This window comes from Pholcus phalangioides, unplaced genomic scaffold (assembly GCF_987345545.1).
Source record: "Pholcus phalangioides strain wild (caught in Gottingen) unplaced genomic scaffold, Ppha-v1.0 ptg000042l_1, whole genome shotgun sequence".
In the NCBI taxonomy this organism is placed as follows: Eukaryota; Metazoa; Arthropoda; class Arachnida; order Araneae; family Pholcidae; genus Pholcus; species Pholcus phalangioides.
The window spans coordinates 13,524,517-13,549,255 of record NW_028301628.1 but is presented as its reverse complement, the minus strand read 5'-3'; the positions used below and the strand labels follow the sequence as shown (position 1 = coordinate 13,549,255).

The window sequence follows — 24,739 nt, the reverse complement described above, 5'->3', positions numbered from 1 at the left end:
AGAAATTTTGCGGCACAAGATAAGGGTGAATTTTACAAAAGGTTCCATGTTGTTGAAGTTAATATTTGAAAACAAATTTCAACTTAAATTATAAAAGCTCTTGTTCAATTGTATAAATATACCGACAGAATTCGAGAAAAAAAATTTCTGAAGTGAACAGAAAATTTTTTTAACGTTATTTAAAAACAGGGATGTTTCTCATAGGAAAGCATGGGAAGCCATGGTTTGTTTGTGCTTACTTGGTTTCTTTAATAGAGCGATCACTGGCTTCATTAGGCAACCCTGACTCCCCCCTGCTTTCTCAACGGATGCGCTGGCCACATCGCCCGCTATTCTTTCCTCCATGTCTCTGATTGGCCTTTCCCCTGTTCCAGATAATCTAAGAGTTGACTTAATTAAAAGAGGAAGTGAAGCATTTCAAAAAAAGATGAACCATTTGTTTCAGTTAAGAGACAAGGGGATAAGACAAAGGGTGCTAATTGACATCTGATTATCAGTCAGCCAAATGGTGAGAAAATTCTGAAAACCTGGATGGCATACTCAACTAAAAACCAAAGCGTGTACTGTTTTTGTTGCAGGCTCTTTGGTACAGATGCAAGTTTGAGTAATACATCTAAATTTGTAACTGGTTTTCAAGCTTGGTGGAAACTTAGTACGAAAGTTCACAACCATGAAACTCCAGAACATGAAGCTTGTTTTGAAAAATGGAAAACTTTTAGTACAACTCTGATTGCCAATAGAACAATTGATCAAGTTAGCCAGACAGCTGCTGAAACAAAAAAAAAAGGAAATGGAGAGATCTTTAAAAAGACTCCTAGACGTCACTATGTTTTTGGCTAACAAAATCTTCCATTCCGTGGCCACAGAGTGCATACGTTGGCGGAGGACAAAGGGAATTTTCTACAGCTGATTGAACTTCTATCAAAATATGACCCTGTACTAAGAGCGCACTTAATCAAGCTAGAACAGTCAACTCAGTCACCGTCGGGTAAGATATTAATAAGCTATTTGTCCCTCACCACACAAAATAAGGTTATCTCACTTCTGGGTGGAATTGTAGATTTTGACTGATATTAAAAATACAAAGTATTTTAGTACCATCTTTGACAGTACGCCCAACATCTCGCACATAGATCAAATGAGTGAAGTCATTTGTTATATCAGATAGAGAACAAAAAAGTTGAAATAAAGGAGTCATTTCTAGGTTTTTATCAGCTAAATGGGAAGAAAGCCATTGACATAACGGAAGGTATTTTAAAGGTTACTGAACAAGATATAACAATGTGCGAAGACAAGGATATGACAATGCTTCTGTAATAGCCGCTGTGGTGGTCATAGTGATGGACTCAAGTCGCGAGGTCCTGGGTTCGAACCCCACCGTCACCACAGTGGTGGTTGGCTGAAGTTGGTTTTCTGTGGTTCCCAACTTCAAGGCGCAAATGCGAGCCGATCTCTCCTTTAAAAAGTCTCGCCACAGACCAGACCTACAAACAGTACAAATGTAATTCAATCATAACACATCACTACTCATTTCTGAAATATAGATGGCAGCACTGAAAAATCAAACAACACTACATACACACTCGACTGTTAGGCACACACACACGGTTACACTTCCGGCACAGCTCACTAGGTAGTAAATCGTCCATAGATGGTGATAGACCTGATTTGTAAACTTAATCCTTGAACTTTTTAGCTTAACCATTTGTGAACTTTGTTGTTTATACCCTGTACAAACCACTCTCTAAATCTCTGTGGAGTACACTCTTTTGCAACAATTTCATTATATGTGACTTTTTTTGGGACCTTAGAAAGTTTGTACATGTATTTCTCAGCTTCTACGTACAGATGGACGATCCTTCTGACAAATGTTGAAGTTACAGTTAAGTGACATTCAGAAACAAGATGGAGTGCTCACTACGAAGCTGTTAATCCTGTATTTAAATGCTTTAAGAAGATTGTTGATGCCATTGTGGAACTGTGTGATGTTTCGGAAACGATCGAAACCAAAAGAACTGCTCAAACTCGGTTGCCTGCAATGTGTGATTTCTGGATTTTGCGGTTATGGAATAATGTCTTAGAAAGAGTCAACCACGTTCAAAAGTATTTACAGATTCTTGGAATGAGCTTCGAGAAGTCTGTTATCAAATGAGAAGTCTAAAGATCTTTTTAAAAGACAAAAGAAATTACTTTGTTGAGGAGAAGCACTGTAATTTGCGAATGACACATGTGAAGAAATGGGCATTCCTGTAGTAAAAAGAACTGCCAGGAAAAAAATTATGCCCGGAGATAAGGGTGCAGACGAGCCACTGACTTTGGACCAAGAACTGAAATGGTCAATGTTAGAGTTCATCGACTGGTTTCAACAAGAAATTGATACACATTGCAAAGGTATGCAATGTATATGAGATCAGTTTGCAGTCTTAGATCCTAGCAATCTGATCGAAACCTTGGAAACTGAATTTCCTAAGTTTGCACAAAGTTTGGTTGAAAATTACAATGAGCTTTCTGCACATGGTATCCTCACAGAAATTCCACACCTAAGATTTCTAAAAGCTGCCAAAGTTCCAAAAAAAAAGTCTCTTGGTTGAACTTCCTTAGAATCTCAGAGTTTGTGGTTGAACATGAACTTTTCGACTCTGTTCTCAATCTCACTTTAGCATTAAGATTTTTCTTAACTTTGTGTTTCTGTTGCATCATGTGAGAGGAGTTTTTCGAAACTCAAATTAAGTTAGAATTAGCTCAGATCCACTATGAACCAAGCACGACTCTCTAGCTTGGCCATTTTGTCAATTGAAAATAGTGTAGCTAAAGGTATCGATTTTGATGACACAATTTCAAAATTTGCAGAACCAGAAGCTATATAGAAAGAAGAGATTCTAAGTATAACATTAAATTACAGTTTGTTGGATTAGAGCCTAGAGAACGAAACTTGTAAGCAATTGAGTTTTCATTAAATTGTATTATAATAGTAATACAGTTATGCACTAAGTACCATAACTATGAAAAAGATTTCTTACATTAAACTGGTTTATTAATAAGAAGGCATTTTACTTATTTTTCTTCATTCATAAAAAATTGTTTACAAAATAATTAACATTATGTCCTCTTTACTTAAAAAAATTGCTTCCTCAATAAATTTCACATTTTGGTAGACATGGGGGTGACAAGTTAAAACTTTGCACCGAGTTCCACCACACCTTGCTATGCCATTGCACGTGAGTCATGCACTAAAGACCCCCTGCTCTAACCAAAGAAGTTTTATCCAGCCTTAAAAAGATGTACACCAAAATATATTAATCTACACAACATGATGGGTACATCTGTTTGTAGCACACAAGCAGTAGCTATCTCACATATGTCTTTCAGACTAAAAAGGTACATCCCAGCTTTAACTCATTCATGTCAAAGATAGCAGAAGATGACCCAGGTAGAGAGGTTTGTTCTGGATTTGTGAAGAGTGAGGAAGAAAATGAAAGATGCTCTCAGAGGCAGAAATCTGAAAAACAAGTCTCAGTCCCATACAAGGATGAGGAGAAAAAGACTAAGAAGAGAAAGAGAGAAAAAAAGAAAAAGTAAAAACTTGGATGAGGAAAAAAAACCAGCTGTAAAAGAGTTAAATGGATGTCTGTTGATTAAGCTGAAACATATTCTACTCATACTATGACAATAATAGTAATGAAATGTGTTAATTTGTGTTTAATGGCAAGGGAAGAAAAGGAAAAAAAATTAAGTTGCAGTTTGCATGAATTGTTTTGGCAGTATTTTTTTAACAATTTTTAATTACATTTGCACAAAAATAAAAATGCAGGAAGGAAAACGAAATTGTATCGAAAAAAACAACAACATTGGTAGAAAAATGGAAAAAATTCCTTACTCTAGTCATTATGTAACTATGGAAGCCATTAACGAAATGCAATAATTTCATTCTCATTATGTACATGCTATGAACGACTTGTGCGTGGGGAATTTTCAATCTTGAGTGCCTCTTGAACAATGGTTGGTTATCATTTTCAGATGATGATTGATGCTTTAAAGCTGTAAGAACACATAATAAAAATGATGTTAATATGATGTGGACGGAGCTGTATGCAAGAAGTAGTATTGTTTTGGAATTTAAAATGGATATAGAGATTCTAGTGCATTGAGTCATCTGATACAGTAGAAACTCTTAATAGCAGACACCCTTGGGACAGAAGAGTTTGTCCACTAACGAGGAGTGTCAGTAAAGAGAAAATGAAATACATTGGGGGAGGGGGCATCAACATATTTCAAAAAGTGTCTGTTAATGGGAGGTGTCCACTAACAGGAAATGCCTGGTATGGGAGGTTTTACTGTAAATGGATCAGAGCTTTAAAAATCAGGCTTTCTTGATTTAAGATTGCAGTGTTACTCCAGATCTCTCTCTCTCAGCTATTGAACATGCTATACACCACATTTACCTGAATTTTGTTCCCCTTCAAAATAAGAGGAATGCATCATGTTTACATGAAAGAGAAAAAAATGCCTCAATTACTTATCATGCGGCAATATTTTAACTAATTAGTCAAATCAGGGGTGGAAACGGAAAATTTGATTTTTGTAGCAGGAAAATTATTTTCATAGCAGCATTTATCAGTTTTGTAGCACTTTGCATTTTATTTAACTGCCAAAACTTTAGAGTTTTATATATATGTATATGCGGTAGCATACACAGGATTACTTTTTACTTTAAAAACAGTGTTATCTAAGCATCAGAAGAAGGGGGTGTTTCTACCCCCCACAAGGTACAAAATATGAAAAAAAAAGTAATTTTTAAATTATAAAAAAATTTCAAGCGACTTCTTAATATATATATATATATATATATACATACTAGGAGGGCAAAGCCCCCCCTGACGCCTATGGCATCCAACCCCCCCAACTCCTCCAATGGAGCTAACTACTCATCACATCTTCTTCAATTACAAAGCAAAATATTCCTGAGGCACTGCAAATGCCTGCGAAATAGTTATTCATTGCCAGTTTCCCATTCTGATTTCGATAAGCAATGCGCTGCATCATAAATACAACAGAATACTCGATGCACCGCAATACATACGTGATACACCATGATAGGCACAATAAGTAATGCACCAATATATGCAATCCACCACCATATCAGCAATACAGCAAATTAAGTAGTGATTCACTATAGAAAGGTGTATCACAACACGCAAAGTACCACTATCGGCAATAAAGCACAATACTCAATCCACCACTATATGCAGTGCACCACAATACAGCACAAAACGCAATGTACCACCATCAGCAATAAGAAATGCACCACTATATGCAATGCACCAACATCAGCAATACTGCAAAATAAGTAGTGTACCATGATAAGGAATGCACCACAATATGCAATACGCGATGCATCACAATAGGCAAAGTACCTTAATATGTACCACAATACACCGTAAGCAATGCATTACAATAAGCAATACATGGCAGTACACAATGTATCGCATTGAACAAAACACAATAATACGCAATGCACCACAATACGCAATAAACACTGCGTTGCAATAAGCAATATAGCATGCGATGCACAACAATATGGAATGCATTACAATCAGTAATGCACCACCATTTGCAGTGCACCACAATAAGCAATACAGTATAATATGCAATGCACTACAATATGCAAACGTGATGTATCGCATCAAGCAAAGCAGAATAATACGCAATGCACCTCAATACACAATAAGAACTGCATTACAATAAGCAATACAATAGGTTATGCACTACAGTATGCAATGCATCATACAGTACAAATCAACAACCCGCAAAATCAGAAATGCACTGCATTCAGCGAAACATTCCAATAAGCAATTTACCACAATACGCAATACAGACTGCATCAGACTGCATTATAATAAGCAATACAGCATGCGATGCTCTAAAATCAAGCATTGTATTGGCAGTGCACCAGAATAAGTAATACAGCACAATAGCCATACCCACTGCATTACAATAAGCAATACAGCACAATACGCAATACATTACAGTAAGCAATACAGCACAATAGACAATGTACCACAATAAGGAATAAGCACTGCATTATAATAAGCAATACAGCATGCAATGCACTATACGTGATGCACAACAATATGCAATGCACCATATTGCAGTGCACTACAATGAGGCTTACAGCACAATAAGCAGTAGACACAGCATTATAATAAGCAATACGGAACGCGACGTACTACGCAATGCACCACAATCTACGGTGCAACACAATCAGCGGTGCACCACACAATACGTAATGTACCATACAATGCACATACTGCATTGATGCATAACAATATGCAATGCACCACATTCACCATATTGCAGTGCACCACAATAAGCAGTAGGCACGATATTATAACAAGCAATACGGCACACGATGTATGTGCAACATGCAATGTAGCACAAAACGCAATACACCACAATACGCAATGCATTATAATAAGCAATACAGTACGCGATGCACTACAACACCTAATGCATAACAATATGCAATACGTACTGCATTATAATAAGCAATACAGTACGCGATGCACTACAACACGTAATGCATAACAATACGCAATACACACCATAATAAGCAACACAGCTCAATATGCAATAAAGCACTATACATCACAATAAGCACCACAATACGCCATAACCACTGAAACACAATAAGCAAGCGATACACTATAATCAGCTATGCACAACTATTTGCAGTACATCACAATAAGCAATACAGCCCAATACACAATGCGCCACAATAAGCAATGCAGCCCAATACGCAATGCGCCACAATAAGCAATACTGCCCAATACGCAATGCGCCACAATAACAATGCAGCCCAATATGCAATGCGCCACAATACGCAATGCGCCACAATATGCAATAAGCACTGCATTGCAATGACAAATACAATACACTATAATGCATAACAATTAGCAATGCACCACAATCAGCAATACACCACAATAAGCAATACAGCACACGATGTACCACAGTATATATAACTATAGGCAATACAATACAGTACAATACGCGATGCTTCACATAAGCAAAGCACTATAATAAGCAATGCATTAGAATAAGCAATATAGCACGTGATGCATTACAATACGCATTGCACCAAAAAGAGCAATGTAACACTATTTACAGTGCCCCACAATACAGCATAAAACGTAATGCACCACAATACGCGATGTATCGCAATAAGCGAAGCACCATAATATACGCAAAAAGTACGCAATACATCACGCGATGCGCTGCAATGCACCACAATAAGCAATACCACATAATGCGCAATGCTACACCATCAGCGATTCGGTGCAATAAGCAATGCACCATTTTAGGCACAATAAGTAGTGCAGCTTTATATTAAGGGCACCACAAAAAACAATGCACCACTATATCAGGGCACCACATTAAGCAATACAGCACAATACTTAATGCACCACTATATCAGGGCACCACATTAAGCTATACAGCACAATAATTAATGCACCACTATATCAGGGCACCACATTAAGCTATACAGCACAATACTACAGCACAATACTTAATGCACCTCCATCGGCAATACAGGGCAGTGCTGCTTATTGCACCACCATCGGCAATACAGCACAATAAGCAATGCTCCACCACAGGCAATACAGCACAATAATTAGTGCACCACACCAAGCACAATACGCAATACACTACAATAAGCAAAACAACACAATGCGTAATTTACCCCCATCGGCAATACAGCACAATAACAAATACACCACCACCGTAGGCAATACAGCACAATAACAAATACACCACCACCGTAGGCAATACAGCACAATAAGCATTGCGCCACAATATGCAGTGCACCCCAATACGCAATGAACCACAATACACCATAAGCACTGCATTAGAATAAGCAATATGGCACGTGATTCACTAAAATACGTAATGCATAACAATGCGCAATTGGCCAATATTTACCACAATAAGCAATGCAGCACAACATCATGCACCGCAATACCGCATAATATGCGATACATCGCACTAAACAAAGCACCATATTACGCAATGAGCTACAATAATCCATAAGCACTGCATTACAATAAGCAATACAGCACTCAGTGCACTACAACACGTAAAGCATCACAATCAGTAATATTGTACACCACAAATAAGCAATGCAGCATAGTATGCAATGTATCGCAATAAGCGAAGTACTTTAGAAAGCACTATAGTACGCAATGCACCACAATACGCATTAAACGCGAAATTACAATGAGCAATACAGCACGCGATGCACCGATCAGTAATGCACCATTATTTTTGCAGTGCCACAATAATCAATGCAGCACAATGCGCAATGAGAAGCAAGTATTCATCCTCGACTCAAAATGAAACCTATCAATTCCCTCCTTAAAAAGATCTGTCCAATGCCTCGCCCTGGGTACCCGGACCCTGTGTGTTGGGAGCACTGGTGATGTATACATACCTCTGGGTACATGCACAAAACTGGATCCCTACACGTCAAGCGGTTCCCGATGTCCTCAGGAGTTAAATGAAAACTCGACCCAAAATCGTAACCGACTTCCATAACACAAAAACGTAACAGATTTCCGTCACTCAAAAACGTAACAGATTTCCGTCACTCAAAAACGTAACATAAAATCGTCACTAATTTTGTTTGCTTAGAAACAGGCCCTTTTCGAGTTTGTGATCTTATATTATAGAGTAGATATTTTTACATTCTCTACAATATCAACAAATGAGAGGCTAACATATAACATTACAGATTTCAGAAATAATTTGAAAATGAGTATTTTTAGATTTAGCTTGTAGACATAGTGATCACTAATTAAAAAAATCATTAAAGGAGATACTTGAAACACTCAGTGGGAAAGTTCTTGTTTTTGCCACTGATGCAAGTCTAAGTTGAGCTTTTTAGCTCTTCAGTTTCAAGCATTTTTGAAAGTTTGATCATGTTTCTTTTTGGGTTTGCTCTTAATCATCATCTCAGTTTGATTCAACATACTTTGAAATGACTTCTTTTCCCGAGTCATTCTTAGAATATTCATTCAAAATTCTCAGAAATTTAAATAATGATTAAAAACTATAGAATTAAATTATTTTTAACTTAAACTGTTAGAAATTTAATAGAGTGATTCTATTTTCACAAAAAATTCAATCCGAGTACATCTGTTTTCACTCCCTATTTTTAACTAATTTGTGATTGCTCCATGTATTTTATTTTCCAGCATCTTTAACAGATTTGCAGTCTCTCGTTTTGCTTCCAAGTTTTCTACTATTCATTCTCTTGATATGACATTTCCTTTTACGCCATTCACCAGCATGTTTAGTGTTCAATGGAAAATGGTTTCCAGATGAGCATTAATTAAAATTACTTTGTCTAGACTAGTGGTTCTCAACCTTTTTTGACTCGCAAAGCCCTTTTAAGTAAAAAAATTCTATGGCGGAGCCCCATAGGCCAATTTTTTAATTATTCATCAAAGTTACTGATTTAATTTTACTCTATTTAAAAATATTTATAATTATTATTATTTTTTTAATTTTACTGGGTTTTTTTTATTTTCCTCGAATTAATTTATTCCCCAAGGGCTCCGCGGAGCACCAGTTGAGAACCGCTGGTCTAGACCATGGTCGTGGTTGGTTTTAAAAGAACGAAAAAATAATTGATGTAACTGTTGCGCTTATTATGTGTTCAAGTGTTGCAATCATTCTTCCAAATCAAAAATAAGAATGAAAATGAAAATTTTTTCTGCAAATTTCAAAGTATGACTATTTGGATGGAATAATTTTCAGAAACCATTGTAATTTCTGATTCATTTGATCTAGCTGGAACACAATTCGGATAGTATACAATAAATATGTGTAAGTTTATAAAGCAAGTGATTGTAAAGCCCAAGATAAGAGCTTTGATGACTAAACTGCCTATGTTATCTCTCACCATATTACTCATGGTATATACAAATCTGTGAGTTTCCCCCAGATAATTTTACTCATGCGGCTTATATGCCAGAGGCACCAAAATGATGCCTTCCACAGGTGAGAGTTTTGTCTCAAGTCTTCCCTGCTCCTTCACATGATTGCACAAGGGCTATTATATATTTTTTAATAAAGGGACCCGTGAAAAATTGTAATCCGGGTGTGCATAGAAAATGACGACCTAGGCAAACCACATTCCTAGATGTGGAAGCCCCTTTAGCTGTCAGTATGACTACTCTATCTCAAAGCAATGTAGCCTGCATGGGATGACCGTTAAAAAAAGGAAAGGTCCAGGATGATTTATTTCATAGGTGTGCAACATCATCTCGTATTTTATGATATAGACCAGTTTCTCATAAGAGGCCGTTCATGTATTACTTAAGCAAATTTTTAGCCATTTTTGACCCCCCCCCCCTTGTCAGCAAAAATAAGCAAAACTCTGACCCCCTCCCTCCCTTGTCAGCAAAATTTCGTCATCAGCTTTGCTCCCCTGAATCCTAACACATATTGGTGGGATCAGAGACGTACACGGGGGAGGGGGGTATAGGGGGCTCGTGCCCCCCTCCCCCATGATCAAAAATTTATTTTTTAAATGCAAAAAATATTTTTTAATTGAAATTTCAGAAGAAAATATCTTTATATGTTGTTATAATCCATTTCTGTTAATTTCAATGATATTTGAAGGCTATGAACTCCAAATTTATTTTTAATAAATTCATTGCGACCCACCCTCTAAGCCATATAATGATAAATCGCATAAAGGCACTTGGCCCGCGAACCAAATATGGCCCTGGGGTTATCTGATGCAGCCTGCCCTCCTCAAACCTAATTTTGTAAAAATGAACTAAACAGCACAGTTACAGATGGCTTGTGTCCCGTGGTACAATTCCAGAACATTTAAGCGGCCCATGGCACATTTTCAGATCTTTTAAATGACCCGGGACACAGGTATTTGGTGACCTTAGCGATTTAACGCTCGTTATTCAGCAATGTTGCTAAATTAACATTCATAATTCTGCGGACTTGCTCTTTTACTCGCTGAATGAAAATTTTGTTCACGACGCATCAGGATTTCATGCAATGATGATCGACTATAGTAATTTCTGCTGCTTGCAGTGGCGACTTTTTTTTTTGAAAAAAAAAAGAACCTTTGGAACTGATTCACATTTTCGCTTTAAAGCTGAAAGACCATTGCAAACCATCTTCAGCTGCACGATCACGGTTATTATCGGGGTTTCGCGATGGAAAGCCCGATGTGAGGCGCCAATAGTTTAAAAATAAAAGGCTGCAGCTATTTAAATTTGATTTTCCGGGTCAACGTCGAGTGCGAGAACTTGCCGGGAATATTCGGAAATTAATTTTTTACAAAAATCTACCACCTTCTAATTTCTCAAATTTTTCTGGATTACCAGCAAATCTTTCAACGAGAGACCAGATAGATTATCGGTTCGACATGCATCGGTTCGGCACTTAAAAAAAAAAAAAAAACTGTCTTGGGGTAAAGTTGCGAAAAATAAATAAAAATTAAATATTTTTCAATTGAAAATTTTCGTTCAAATGTAAAAATATCTCTATAGTGCTTACAAAGCGTAAAAAGCACACATGATTATCTCGGGAGTTTTCCCCCCCACACTGTAATAGTGTAGTCAAACTACTTTCAACAGAGACCACTATTTTTTCAAGGTCATGAGATGGCACGACTACAGAAGATGAGAGGAGGTGGTGCTGAAGAGTAAAACACGCTCTTCTCGGAAAGAATTGTTTCGCGACCAGCAGGAACAAAAATTTTTTGCCGTCCTTTCTGAAATTCCAGGCATACTGAGGCAAAATTCACTATTTTGCTCAGAAAAATTCGAAATACACTATTGGAGCAAGATCACGCAAGATGTTAATTTTGACGCAGTGCGGAGCAATCGGCGCAGAGTTCCCACCCCTATCATCAGAGTGTCTACCACATTACCCAAAGAAAAGTTTTGTGAATTTTTTTGACCTCTGCTTGTCTGCTTAAATAAGCTTTGTTGGAATCTTTCATCAAATACCTTTCAACCAACCACAACCATGGTTTATAGACAAAGTAATTTTAATTAATGCGCAACTGGAAACCATTTTTAATTGAACACTAAACATGCCGTTAAATGGCGTAAAAGGAAATGGCATATCAAGAGAATGAATAATAGAAAACTTGGAAGTAAAACGAGAAATTGAAAATCTGTTAAAGATGCTGGAAAATAAAATACGTGGAGCAATCACAAATTAGTTAAAAATAAGAAGTGAAAAAGCAGATTTACTCGGATTGAATTTTTTATGAAAATGTATCAAAGGAGTCAACTTTTTTTGGAAAAAAATAGCTGGAAACAACGATTGAAGGGTTTTTGCTGTTTTGTTGTTGTTCTTTGGATGAGCTACAATTTGCGTAGTTTGACCCCATTTTATACATTGTCGGAAGCCTAGGTGCAGAATCCTGGGGAGGGGCCCTCAAGCTAATTCCACTTGCAGCCCAAGAAATAAAATTGGGGGGAAGGACAAATAACGTCATCGAAATTTCAGCTTCTATTCTTACATAACTTCAAAGTTTCTTAAGGGAAAATTTTGTTTTTGGTGTAAGATGGTGCAGAATTGAAGAATTTCTGACCTTTTGTAGCAGAATTTAACAAATGAGGGGAAATTGTAAAAATTGTAACAGAATGTAGCAGACGTCTGAAATTGTAGCAGTTTGTAGCAAATTTTCCACTCCTAGTCCGATGACCAAAGAAACTGATGATACCAATCAATTATTTATTTAGAATGAGTTAAATTTTTATAGTGGCTCTTTTTTGGAAGGATGACATCACTTATAAGAACAGGACATGTAGTGATTGACGATGATAGAATCTATTCAAAAATTTATTTAACATACCACAAAAACCACTACAAATGTATGGCACGGACATGACACACGTGCAACAACATGTGCCAAAACAACCAAAAACGAGCACCATCTCCTGATGGCTTTGAATACTCTACTACAACCACAAGGAAAAAAATACATATAATCTTCAGATGGATTAGACATTGCCCACAGGTAGTCCCCGCCAGCAATAGTGAGAGAACTACTTGCAGGGCAACCTGAACCTGACCCGTCTACCTGAGCGGGTGGTCATGAAAAGTTGGTCCTTGTCACTGGAGTCTGTTGACTTTTTGAAGTTGTTGTTGCTTGTTGGAAGGCTTGTGGGCAGCGAAGGACAGGTCATCACCGCAGATGTAAGCCCGTTTGACTGTTTATGCTTACAGATACTCGTTGATTGACTTTTTATTAGTATTTGGAAGACCTTTTCCAATCTTGACAGCACCTGGTAAGGTCTCTCATATGGAGGTTCTAGGCCTTTCTTCACTCTGTCCGTGCGGAGGAAAAGATATGAGCAGGACAGCAGGTCCTTGCTGAAAAAAAACAACACGTTCTCCGTGGTGAACAGTCTTGTCTAGGGCTTAAATTTTCCATGGTGGTCTTTAACTGATTAACAAAGCTTGATGGATCTGGGTGATGACGATTAGGTATGAAAAACTCTTCTGGAAGTCGTATAGGTGCATGATTTCCCAAATATGGCCCATGGACTCCTGGGTATGTATGCTGATGATGTAATCCTGATGACATCAGACGATGATCCACAAAAGGCACTAAAAATGGTTCAAGATTAAATACACTGCTGGCCATCCAAATTGCAACACCAAGAAAGACAAGAGATATCGCAACAATATTTATTTTGTAGATAACATGTTGACCAAGCATCAAATGATTAAATTTATAGACTTCTGTGAAGTGTGGTTCCTGCCAAAATCAGTAGCCAGAGTAGCCGCCATTGTTGGAGATCACCGCTGCCACACGCCTCGGCATTGATTCAAAGAGACTTTGGATGTGTTCTTGGGGTACAGCAGACCAAGCAGCTTCCACGCGTTGCCAAAGTTGATCTGGTGTGGCAGCTGGGGATGTAATCTGGGTCAATCATTGAGCAACCATGGACCACATGTTTTCTATCGGCGAAAGATCTGGAGAGCGAGCTGGCCAGGGAAGCAATTCAATCTGGCGATTGACGAAGAACCTTTGGACAATGTGTGCCACGTCTGGTCGCGCATTATCCTGTTGAAATATGGCGTGGGCAAGCCCTGAAGGTAAGGAAGGACAACTGGCTCCAACACCTCGGAGATGTAGCGCTGGCTTTTTAAAGTACCGGCAATGCGTACTAGAGGAGTGCGAGAGTGATATCCAATACCGCCCCATACCATAATACCCGGTGCAGGATCAGTGTGGCGGTGCATAACGCATCTGTTCAGCATCCTCTCTCCACGGTGTCGCCAGACTCGAATCCGACCATCGTGGTGTTGCAGACAGAAGCGTGACTCGTCAGTAAAGACAATTTCATTCCATTTTGCCGTCCACATCCTTCTTTCATCGCACATATTGGCGGCGGAGACGCCTGTGGTTCTGCGTCAAGGGTAGACGAAGCAATGGACATCTTGCGGACAGACCACTCTGCTGTAAACGGCGTCGAATGGTACGCGCAGACACTGGATGATGCGGTATAGACTGAATGTGCTGTGCTATGGTTCGTGATGTGGCTGAGCGATCCGTCACTGCCATACGCACAATACGCCTGTAATCACGTCCGCATCCAACGATCACATATCCGCATTACAGTTGTTTGGTTTCGTCCAACACGACTAACGATTTCCCTGAAAGATAATCCACAATCTCGGTAGGCCACTATCCTTCCTCTGTCGAACTCGGATACTTGATCAAAAGCTGATCGCTGTTTTCTACGAGGCATAATTGATAGTTTTTTTGAAAAAACCACAAGAAAAACACAATTGCCGTACTTCAAATCGTCGAAATCTCCAAGCCTTAAATAGCGCTTTGAAGTGGCGCCACAGGCGCGCGTGATGTGCGTCTGCGCTGAAATTCTAATCATTTGCATATCTCACCTCCGCTAATGCATGATGTAAATTTCATATTATTTGCATGCTTCCTTCAGGGTGTTGCGTTTACGGTGGCCAGCAGTGTATATAAAATAGAACAATGAAACTATTTCAACAAAGCAAAGTTAAACGGTATGGTTTTCTTCTAAAATTCTACCCACAAACACTTTTGTTAACATCGTGGGATATATGATATACCCTTCTGAAGGTATAAAATATCTCGGAGTGTTCATGGATAACAAATTTAATTTCAAAAGACATGTTGCAAACAGAATTAAACATGCCACGATAAACATTGATCAAAGTCTGAGATTCTGCAATCCCAGAACAAAGTTGAGCATAAAAAAAAAAATACTAATGTATACACAAGTAATTAGACCATCCTTACTGTATGCTGCTCCGGCGTGGGCTTATGCCTCAAAAGGAAATATTTATACACTACAGGTTTTTCAGAATGGAATTCTGAGAAGGTTCACAGGAGTGCCAAGGTATTTTAAGGTGATAGTTCTACATAAAGAATTGAATGTGGAATCTATATACAAATATGTGAAAAGAACAGCAGAGAACTTTTTCAATAGGTTGGAAAATTCAAATATTGAACATTTCCAAGAATTAGTTGATACAACCATGATGAAAGAATGAGACATCTAAGACCGAAAAATGTGCCAATGATTCAGTACAGAAGTGAGTTTTAAGAAAAAAAAAAGAAAAAAAAAGAGAGGTCTAATGGAGACACATTTAGGAAGTTCAGCAAATAGGTAAGTAGTGACAGGATTTTAAGGTTTTCTAGACTATAGCAAAAATTGGTAAAATATATAACCAGTGTCATTAATCATTTTCATTTTGTAAATAGTCAGTATTGCCAATTAAGAGAAATTATTGGTAAAGAGTTGAATAGATCTAATACTAGGTAAGGAGTTAGATCAATTATATTATGCATAATCAAATTGGAAGAGTAAAGATGTTATATAACCACATATAGCCGCATAATCAATGTTAGTATTTTTGAGAATATATAATTTTGTAATTTTGGATATAATTGCAGATGATTTGTATTATTTCATGCTAAAATTCATGAAAAAAAAAAATTGATTTGAAGGCAAAAGGTAAAATGAGAAAAATATCGGAACTATTATGATATTGGAGAGAGGGATGAAGAAAAGTGCAAAACCAATGATACAAGAAGGGAAGTTGGATAGAAAATCCAAAAGGTTTCAAAAGATTTCAAAAAAAAAACAAAAAACGATACAGCGAGTTGCCAAACATGGATCCTGCGTGCGATGACAGAGTGCGTAAGAAAATAGTGTCATTATAAATCTAAATAAGCTTTTCCTGGGGAACTGCAAAACTGCAGTATTTTAATAATAAAAAAATAAATTTTATAACCCAAAGCCCTTTAATCGACCACGCCAATAGTGGTCACAATGATGAAGGAGATGTAGACCATTTGTTAAAAAATGGGTCTGGTGCTCTGTTTAACTGTTTCACGGTCACGTATAGGTGCACCATACACCATTTCCGCAATTGTAGCTTGCAAGTCCTCATAGGAAGTACTGTTACCCAGCAGTTAGTTGTATGAGCATTGATAGCAGACTCGATGGAAGCGTTCTACTTGACCATTCTCTTCTGGATGATATGATGTGGTCCTCTGGCGATTGGTTCCCAAGAACTTGGTTAGAACCTTGAACAAAAAGGACTCAAACTGGACACCATGATCTGAGATAATTCTGTTAGGTGAACCGAACCGAGCCACTCATCCAGCACGAAAAACCTTGGCCACAGTGTCAGCAGAGCTATCTGGCATAAGGAAGGTTTCAGGCCATTTAGGGAAGCGATCCACACAGGTGAGGCAATATTTGTAGCCTTCTGATTTGTAGCCTTCAAATTTCCCATGTGGACTCTGTATGCTGACTCACATTAGACTTCTGACAGTTAATGCAAGTACGTGCGCCAGCCTTTCTTGAACTAGTTTCACAGAGGCCTTTACTCCAGGACGTGACAGTCCATGCAAGGCAGTAAAGATGTCCCTACGCATCGAGGATGGAACCAGTGGTCGAATGCAACCTGTAGAGACGTCACAGTACAGTTGAATCTTTGATTCATCAAAGAGAGTGGATCTTCAAGGAAGTAGATGAAGGATTGGTGAGTAGTTGCTGGATATCCTCATCTTTGAGTTGTTCCTCTGCCATTTGTTTGAAGTTGGTGGGAGATGGTGTCTCCATGGAAGATATGGATATCCGAGACAATGCATCCGCCACAACATTTTCTGCACCCTTGATATGTGTCGGATGTCAGTGGTAAACTAGCCAATGAAATTGAGGTGTCAAAGCTGATGAGGTGAGCAATCAGTACTCTGGCTGAAGGCATAGACAGTCAAACCTCGTTAATGAGTCACTCTTGGAAGAGCAAACATATGACTTCGTAAGCGGAGTGACTCGTTAAACGGAGTAAGCCATAGCTGTGCCAATTCCTGTCTGAGGACAATTGGGACTTCCAAAAAAGTGACCCGGTAAGCGGAGTGACGTGTTAACCGGGTGACGCACTAACAAGGTTGGTTTAACTGTATAAGGTTTCTGATCCGTGTACAAGATGAATGGATGGCCTTCAACCATGTGCCTGAAATATTTGATAGCAGAGTAAGCTGCCAACAACTCTCGATCATAGGCACTGTAATTCTTTTGTGCAGGAGATAATTTCTTGGAGTAGAACCCAAGTGGCTGCAACACACGTTGTTGCAAAGTTGCACCCATGGCGACATCGGAAGCATTTACCACAATAGCCAAAGATGCTCCTACCACTGGAAACGCCACAGCTGTTGCATCTGCCAAATCCCTCTTAGACTTCAGGAATGCTTCATTGGCTTCTTTGGACCAAGCAATCTTCCTCTTATCATTTCTCTAGGTACCCTCTAGAAATTTATGCAGGAGTGCCTGCGTCTTTGCTGCTTTTGGAACAAAGAGATATAAATTGAAGAGGGCCAAAAATCGTCGAAGCTCTTTGATTGTGTCTGGCTTTGGGTATTCTACGATGACCGACATTGCAGAGATCATATGACCACTACTACTAAACCACACATGCACCACGTTCATATTCCTCTGCGGAACCTCTTACGAATTGGTACATGTTGGAATGTGTAGTGAAACCTGATGTGAAGTTTGTTTCTGTGTAATGCTTGTTATGTGTAGTGCTGCCATCTGCTACTAGTTTTCCTAACTATGAGTGAAATGTAATGATTGAATAATTTATCATTGTAGGCCTGTTGCTCTGTGGCGAGACTTTTTAATGGGGAGATCGGCTCGCATTCGCACCTAGAAGTTGAGAACCACAGGAAACCAACTTCAGTCGACCACCACTGTGATGGTGATGGGGTTTGAAACTGGATCCTTGCAATGCGAGTCCATCACTATGACCACGCAACCACCACAGCATCAGATCATGGCCCAAAAATCAAACTGATGGTTGCCTCAGAACACATTTAGCAGCGTTGAGGCGAACTCCAAATTCAGAAAAACGTTTGAATACTTGGCGCAAATGTTCCTTGTGCTTTTCAGCGTTTGTAGATGCCACAAGAACATCGTCAAAATACGGTACATGAAAGGTGGAACCCTGCAACACCATACGTATGAATCTCTGGAATGTTGCAGCTGCATTCGACAGTCCGAATGGTGTTGTTACGGCTGTTTTCGGAATATCCTCTTGTCTCACAGGGATTTGATGAAAAGCTTTTGCGAAAGCTAGGGTGGAAAATATTTGTTTCCCCTCTAGCATCTGGAGACAGTCCTGGATGTGTGGAACGGGATATCTGTCAGGGATAGTTGCAGCATTCAGTCTCCTGTAGTCGCTGCATGGTCTCCAATCTCTGTTGCACTTGGGTACCATGGGCAGTGGGCTTGCCCAGCAACTTTGAGATGGTCGGCAAACTCCTTGGGACTAGAATTCCCTCTTCACTGCACGCAGCTTGTCCGGTGGTAGCCTGCGATGTTTTGATGCAACTGGTGGGCCTTTGGTCTCAATGCAGTGTTGGACCTTGGTTGCTTAGTAGTATTAAATGTTGTTACAGTCTGTCAGTTCAGGGAACTCTGTGAGAATTTGATGAAATTCACTATTGTCTCGGATGCATTTCACTGCTAGGGATGGTATGTCCGCACTAGCAATCTTGCACCATAAACGAAGCTGAGTGAGTGGATCGATTGATTGACAGCGCCGAACATCTATAAGCAGTCCGAAATGTCGCAGAAAGTCTGATCCGATGATTGGATGCGAAACGGCAGAAACGATGAACAACCAATGAAATGCACGACAAAGTTCTAGGTCTAGCCTTAACAGTTGCTGACTGAAGGTATTGATGGCAGTTCCATTTGTAGAAAACAACTGAAGTTTGTCTGGCTGATGTCGGAAATCTTCTTTGTGTAGTGGCAGTACAGATACATCGGCACCAGTATCAATGAGGAACTTCACGGAAGATGATTGATCAGATAGATATGGATGGAAGCACTTGAGTTTGCTGTCACTCTGAGCATTGAGTGATGGCCCAACTAGTTTCCCTACTGGTTGAAACTGTGAGTCTGGACATGTTTGGTTGCTTTTTCTATGAAATGCCAGTGGTACCAATGCTGGTAATTTCTGTCATAACTTCTGGAACGCTGACAAGATCTGCTGCAATTTCTTGATTGGGATCGAGCACGCATTTCAAGACGCTCTATACAGGAAGAAATGTCCATTAGAATGGTCTGCATTTGTGAAGCTTCAGTTGACACCACATGAACTGCAGTGCAGCTTTCCGTTGTGGCAAGTATGGCATCAGCCATTTCTGCCAATTTATCTAGGCTATCATTGGATATTGCTAATATTTGCTGAATATTTGTAGGCAGCCGTTGGAGGAAAATAGACTTCAAAATATCATCACTCACCCATTTTGCCTAGCTTTACTTCGCATTTCCAGAAGCCGTGATGGCGCGTCCGATCACTCAGTTGCAATCCAAAAATTAGGTCGTGCAACCGCTGTTCCTCTGACTCATACTGCGTGTGTAACATTCCTTAATGTGGTTACGTGCCCGGTTTGAATTATCTAGTTGAAGCAGACAACAAGCAGGAAATAAATAAACTTGTTTGTTTATTTCCATCACTTCAATTGCTTTATTTCATCTAGATTTTTTTGTTGTAAGTTTACATTAACAAGTTAACCTTCAATTTCTTGTTAATAACAATTTTACATTTAAGTTTTGTCTTTCAGTTCAAGTATTTGAATTTAGTAGATATGTTTCGCTCTCACTGTGGGAAGTCCATGTTCGGCTGAACATTACCTTTCTGGTCACGGACCAAGGTAGGCACGATGCAGATCTATCCAAGTTAGTACTGCTAGTTGAAGAACAAAGTTCTGGAGTTTATAGGGAATTGCAGGCAGCCAGCAGCAGGCGGAGATTAGAGATGAGAGTCCTTGGAAACTAGTAGATCGTTGTAGTTCGACTCCTTCACCAATAACCCAGTCGGGGCTTCATCATCCAGAGCGGGCCGATAATGAGCTGATCAGTGCTGTAAAAACTCGTAATAGTTGTTAAACTTTCATGATAAAACCAATTTCGCCAAGCCAGCCGAGAAATATAGAACAAGAGTTATTCAATTATAGCATGATCTTTTTAACAACCTCAAACATAGTTTAACAACCTCAAACTGACCTTTCTAAGCTAACAATCAAGTAGTTATCGGAGTTAGAATGCGGAGAAAATAGAGCGATCATGACAAGTATGGCCAGTACTTAAAGGGAAAACCTCCGACCGCATGTCTCCACACAAGCCAATCAGCTTCAAGGTAATTTCATTTGCATATGATCGCAGGCCGGCAACATCACGATCGGCCTTGATCGCCGCCACATGACCACTGCTGCCGATGAAAAACAACAAAAAGTAAACATTTATGAGATGATGATTTTGGACTTTTACGCCGGGGGCCCATGGATATGTTACATGTGCACAAACAGTGTTTTAGCACTTTGTTTTTTGGTGGGTGGGCTGGTGATAATGTTCCCAAAAACAGACGTACATAACACCAAACATGGCCCCCGCTCTGTCCCTTGCGGGATATAAGGGGAAATACCATGCGGCTGGGCCATGCTGGAAGAACTCTCCTGGCATTCCGAAAATATGATGATACTTTGTCACCTCAGTTGACACTCCTGCCAGAAGAAACTGACTCCATCTTCTGAAACCAGATCTCCGGATTGGATCGCCAAAACGGTGGAGCTTTTATGGAAACATGGCTGATTTCTGCCGAACCAGTTGCATTTTGTTCTGTCTAAATCCTTTCATTGCCTGTCCTCTTCACAATACAGGTCACCAGTTGTAGTGATTGATGATGATAGAATCTATTCAATTTATTTAATTAACAAAAACAAACCACAAAAATCACACCGACATAACACCCACGCATGAACCATGGAGAAAAAAATACCAGGAGGTGACGCGACCAGCGCGTTTATTGAGAAAGCATGGGGAATCTGGGTTGCCAGATAAAGCCAGTGATCGCTCTATTAAAGGGACCAAGTAAGCCCAAACAAACTGTGGCTTCCCATGCTTTCCTATGAGAAACATCCCCGTTTTTAAAAATCATTTAAAAATTTACTATTCACTTTAGGAACTCGATTTTTTCCCCTCAAATTCTGTGGATATATATACAACTGAATGAGAGCTTTTACAATTTTAGTTATTTGTTTTCGAATATTAACTTCAACAACATGGAACCTTTTGTAAAAATAACCAAAATTTACCCATATCTTGTGCCCCAAAATTCCTTCTCGGCATTTTAATTTAAAAAAAATTATGCCAAAGCATGTAATACCTCAGTGCTGAGAGAGACACAATGTTTAAAGACACTTGAACAAGTGGTGTTTGAAAAAATCGTTTTTTTTTTGCGAAAAACATTATACATGCGAAACATTAGCATATATAATGCCTTTCAGCTGTTTATATTAAAATATTGTAGGTAGAACAACAAAAACTCGAGCACAGGAAATTTTAGATTTCAAATTCAATTCGAAACTGTTTTTTTTCAAATTTTCGTACACATACCACTTTAAAAGCAAATCAATTGGTACAAAATGAAGAGGGGAAAAAAACAGCCCAAGTAATTATTTTCCTAAATACTATAGGCTATAGGCCAGAGAGATGACTTATCGCGGCTCGTAAAAAAAGTTTTTTATTTTAAATATTTCTTTTCTCAATACTACATCTACATAGCGGAAGGTTCGGATGGGCGACATATATTTCAATCATACGTATTCAAGAATATGAGAGTGGAACAGAAGTAGGGTAGCGAAATTTGTACAGCCTACAGGCAGCAAAACCATAAATACACAGTGGCGGAGGACGCTCGAGCACTTAAAGTACTTTGAGGCATGGGGGCGGCAAAAATCCTAGCTACGTCCCTGTCAGAAGGTGCTCGAACACCTCAGGAAAGATTCAGAAATCAAAATTCCTCATGTAAAGCTTAAGACGAGCGCCCACGGGCCTCAAACACTTTCGAAATGTGGATCTATGATAATGATGAATCAAACAAAAGGCAAAATAAACAGTTAAAAGAAAAAATTATGAAAATTGCATTTTATTGGAGCTTCATATTATTTTAATTAATCATATTTCTATAGACATTAATGTGATACATCAAATTTTTAAAATAAATTGAAGGCACTGAACTAAAAACGTATGACGAGTTGAGAGTGAAAAATTATCTTCCCCTTTCAAAAATAAATTAAAAATATAACAACCCCTTATACAAGGATAAGGTTTTATCTTTCCCCATTAAAGAATCATGTAGATTACCTGCAGACGCATTAAACAGTCATGGTGCTTAAATTTATTTAGGTATTAACACTATAGTCCGTTTCAGGTTAACTTTGCAGTGAAGAGGAAGCTACGAGGGAACCGCATCACTCGTTGCTATGACAACGAAAGCCTCTTAACCTATGTATCCATCCGCGGCCTCGGCAAGGTATGGCTGATTCTTGCCAATCTCACAGAAAAAAATATTTTTTACGTATAACGTAATGTGCTTGTAGAAAAAATTGCAGACAGTTAGTAACAATTAGCTAATGAAAAAAACCATCGTCGATACTTTCAGAAATTAAAGTGCGGTTTTTGAAAAAAAAAATCATTTTTTTTATTGAAAAGTATCTTAGTAACTCCTATTAACCCGGTTTTGACGTTTGAATTTGGGAATAGCTCCAAATAATAATAATAAAAATGATAAGGAAAAATTTAGAATTCTTTTATTCACTTTTCTTGCCGAAATTTCCGTCGCTCACCCACCCGAACGCATATACGTCAATGCCACTTGTTATCATTACAGTTTTAGTCATTTTTTACGGATTCCCATTCTATGGAATCCTCACTTGAAGTTGTAGAACTATCGGATTCTCTATTACTTATTAATTGTTGTTGCTCCAACACGTGTTCCATCAGGTCATCTGCAATCCAAAATTCCTCTTCTTTTCAATAACGTGCTTTATGCATTATTGCCAAAAAGAACGGAGAACGTTTTAGTGTGTCTATCTCTGGTGAAAAGAAAGATGCAACTGTCACAGAAGAAAAAAATACACTGCAAGCCTAAACCATTTTGTGGGTCTCTCTCTCTCTTGCTTATTTATATACTAGCTATAATACCCGGCGCTGCCCGGGTTTTCTTCAATGAGGCTGTTAGAAACACGTGATATCTCCCTCTTTCTTTGAGGGACATGCAAACTGTGTCTAAGTTAACCAATATGGCGACTTCCTGTGCGACTCATGAAATAAACAAATCTAGATTTAAAGAAACATAGAAATGAATATATACTTTTCTTTCCTTTTTTAAGGGGCGCTATGTATTTCTATTCCCCCCCCCCAAACTTCAAGTTAATTATCTGCCTGTTTCAGCTTTCAAAAATGCTTAATTAAAGCTGTGGAATTTTTTGATGTAGTTTTTATGGGCCCATAATTAATTTTAAAACAACCTAAACTGTATGAATTGATGCAGTTGAATATCAAAATATCACACAGATATCAAAAGATAATACGGAGACATTAATTTTTCATTCTTGAGAAGATATAAATAAAAAGTTGAAATCAATGTTATTACATGAATACCCAACTCAAAAGTAGGTCCAGCAAATTACTTCATATTGAATCTCCTGGGCTTCGTATACCTCTAAGCAAACACAATATTTCAGAAATCGGGAATTCTATACAATTTTTAAAATTATTGATGTTGCGGAAAACCCCACCAAATTTTAGCATTTCTACAGTAAAATTGGCAATTTTAACAGTGATTTCTATGAGTATCACCCTTTTCCTGACCCTCAAAGCGATGCTGATGATGATTATGATGTCTATTCAAAAAGCCTCATTACTGAGAGTATTGAAATGTAATTGTATTGAATAGTAGTATTGTGTAGTATTGAAAATATTGGCAAACTATTATAAAGGCATAAACTATTGTACATATACATATACTAACAGGATTAAAGAAGTGACAAACCATTGTAAAGGTATATACACGTCTGAAACGCATTGCTAGGGAACCACGGTAACCAAAGTAAACATTCGGAAAGTGATTGTTGAGGCCCGAAAACCATTGTTGCCCTACAGTTTTTTGCCCATTTGGGGCACTTACCCTGCTCTGACAAAAATTTAAAGTAGCCTATCGTTTAAGTCGGGTCCCATTTGGTATATATGCAAAATTTGGCGACGATCCATCTAAAATTGTAGATTTGTATAGAGAACATACATACAGACACACAGACAGAAAATCAATTTTATATATG

At 38.5% G+C, this 24,739-nt stretch overlaps 1 protein-coding gene across 2 annotated transcripts in view; it reads right to left on the bottom strand.

The window, feature by feature from the left end:
• LOC149064502 (gamma-tubulin complex component 5-like) overlaps positions 1-24,739 on the bottom strand; it is a 76,712-nt gene that overhangs the window by 3,492 nt on the left and 48,481 nt on the right. The window contains exon 19 of one of the 2 annotated variants that reach the window (XM_089255000.1): positions 3,878-4,038. The exons of the other annotated variant lie outside the window; for it this stretch is intronic. Coding sequence (XP_089111126.1) covers positions 3,878-4,038 — 161 coding nt within the window. The remainder of the gene's footprint in view (positions 1-3,877; positions 4,039-24,739) is intronic. 2 annotated transcript variants of the gene reach the window in all.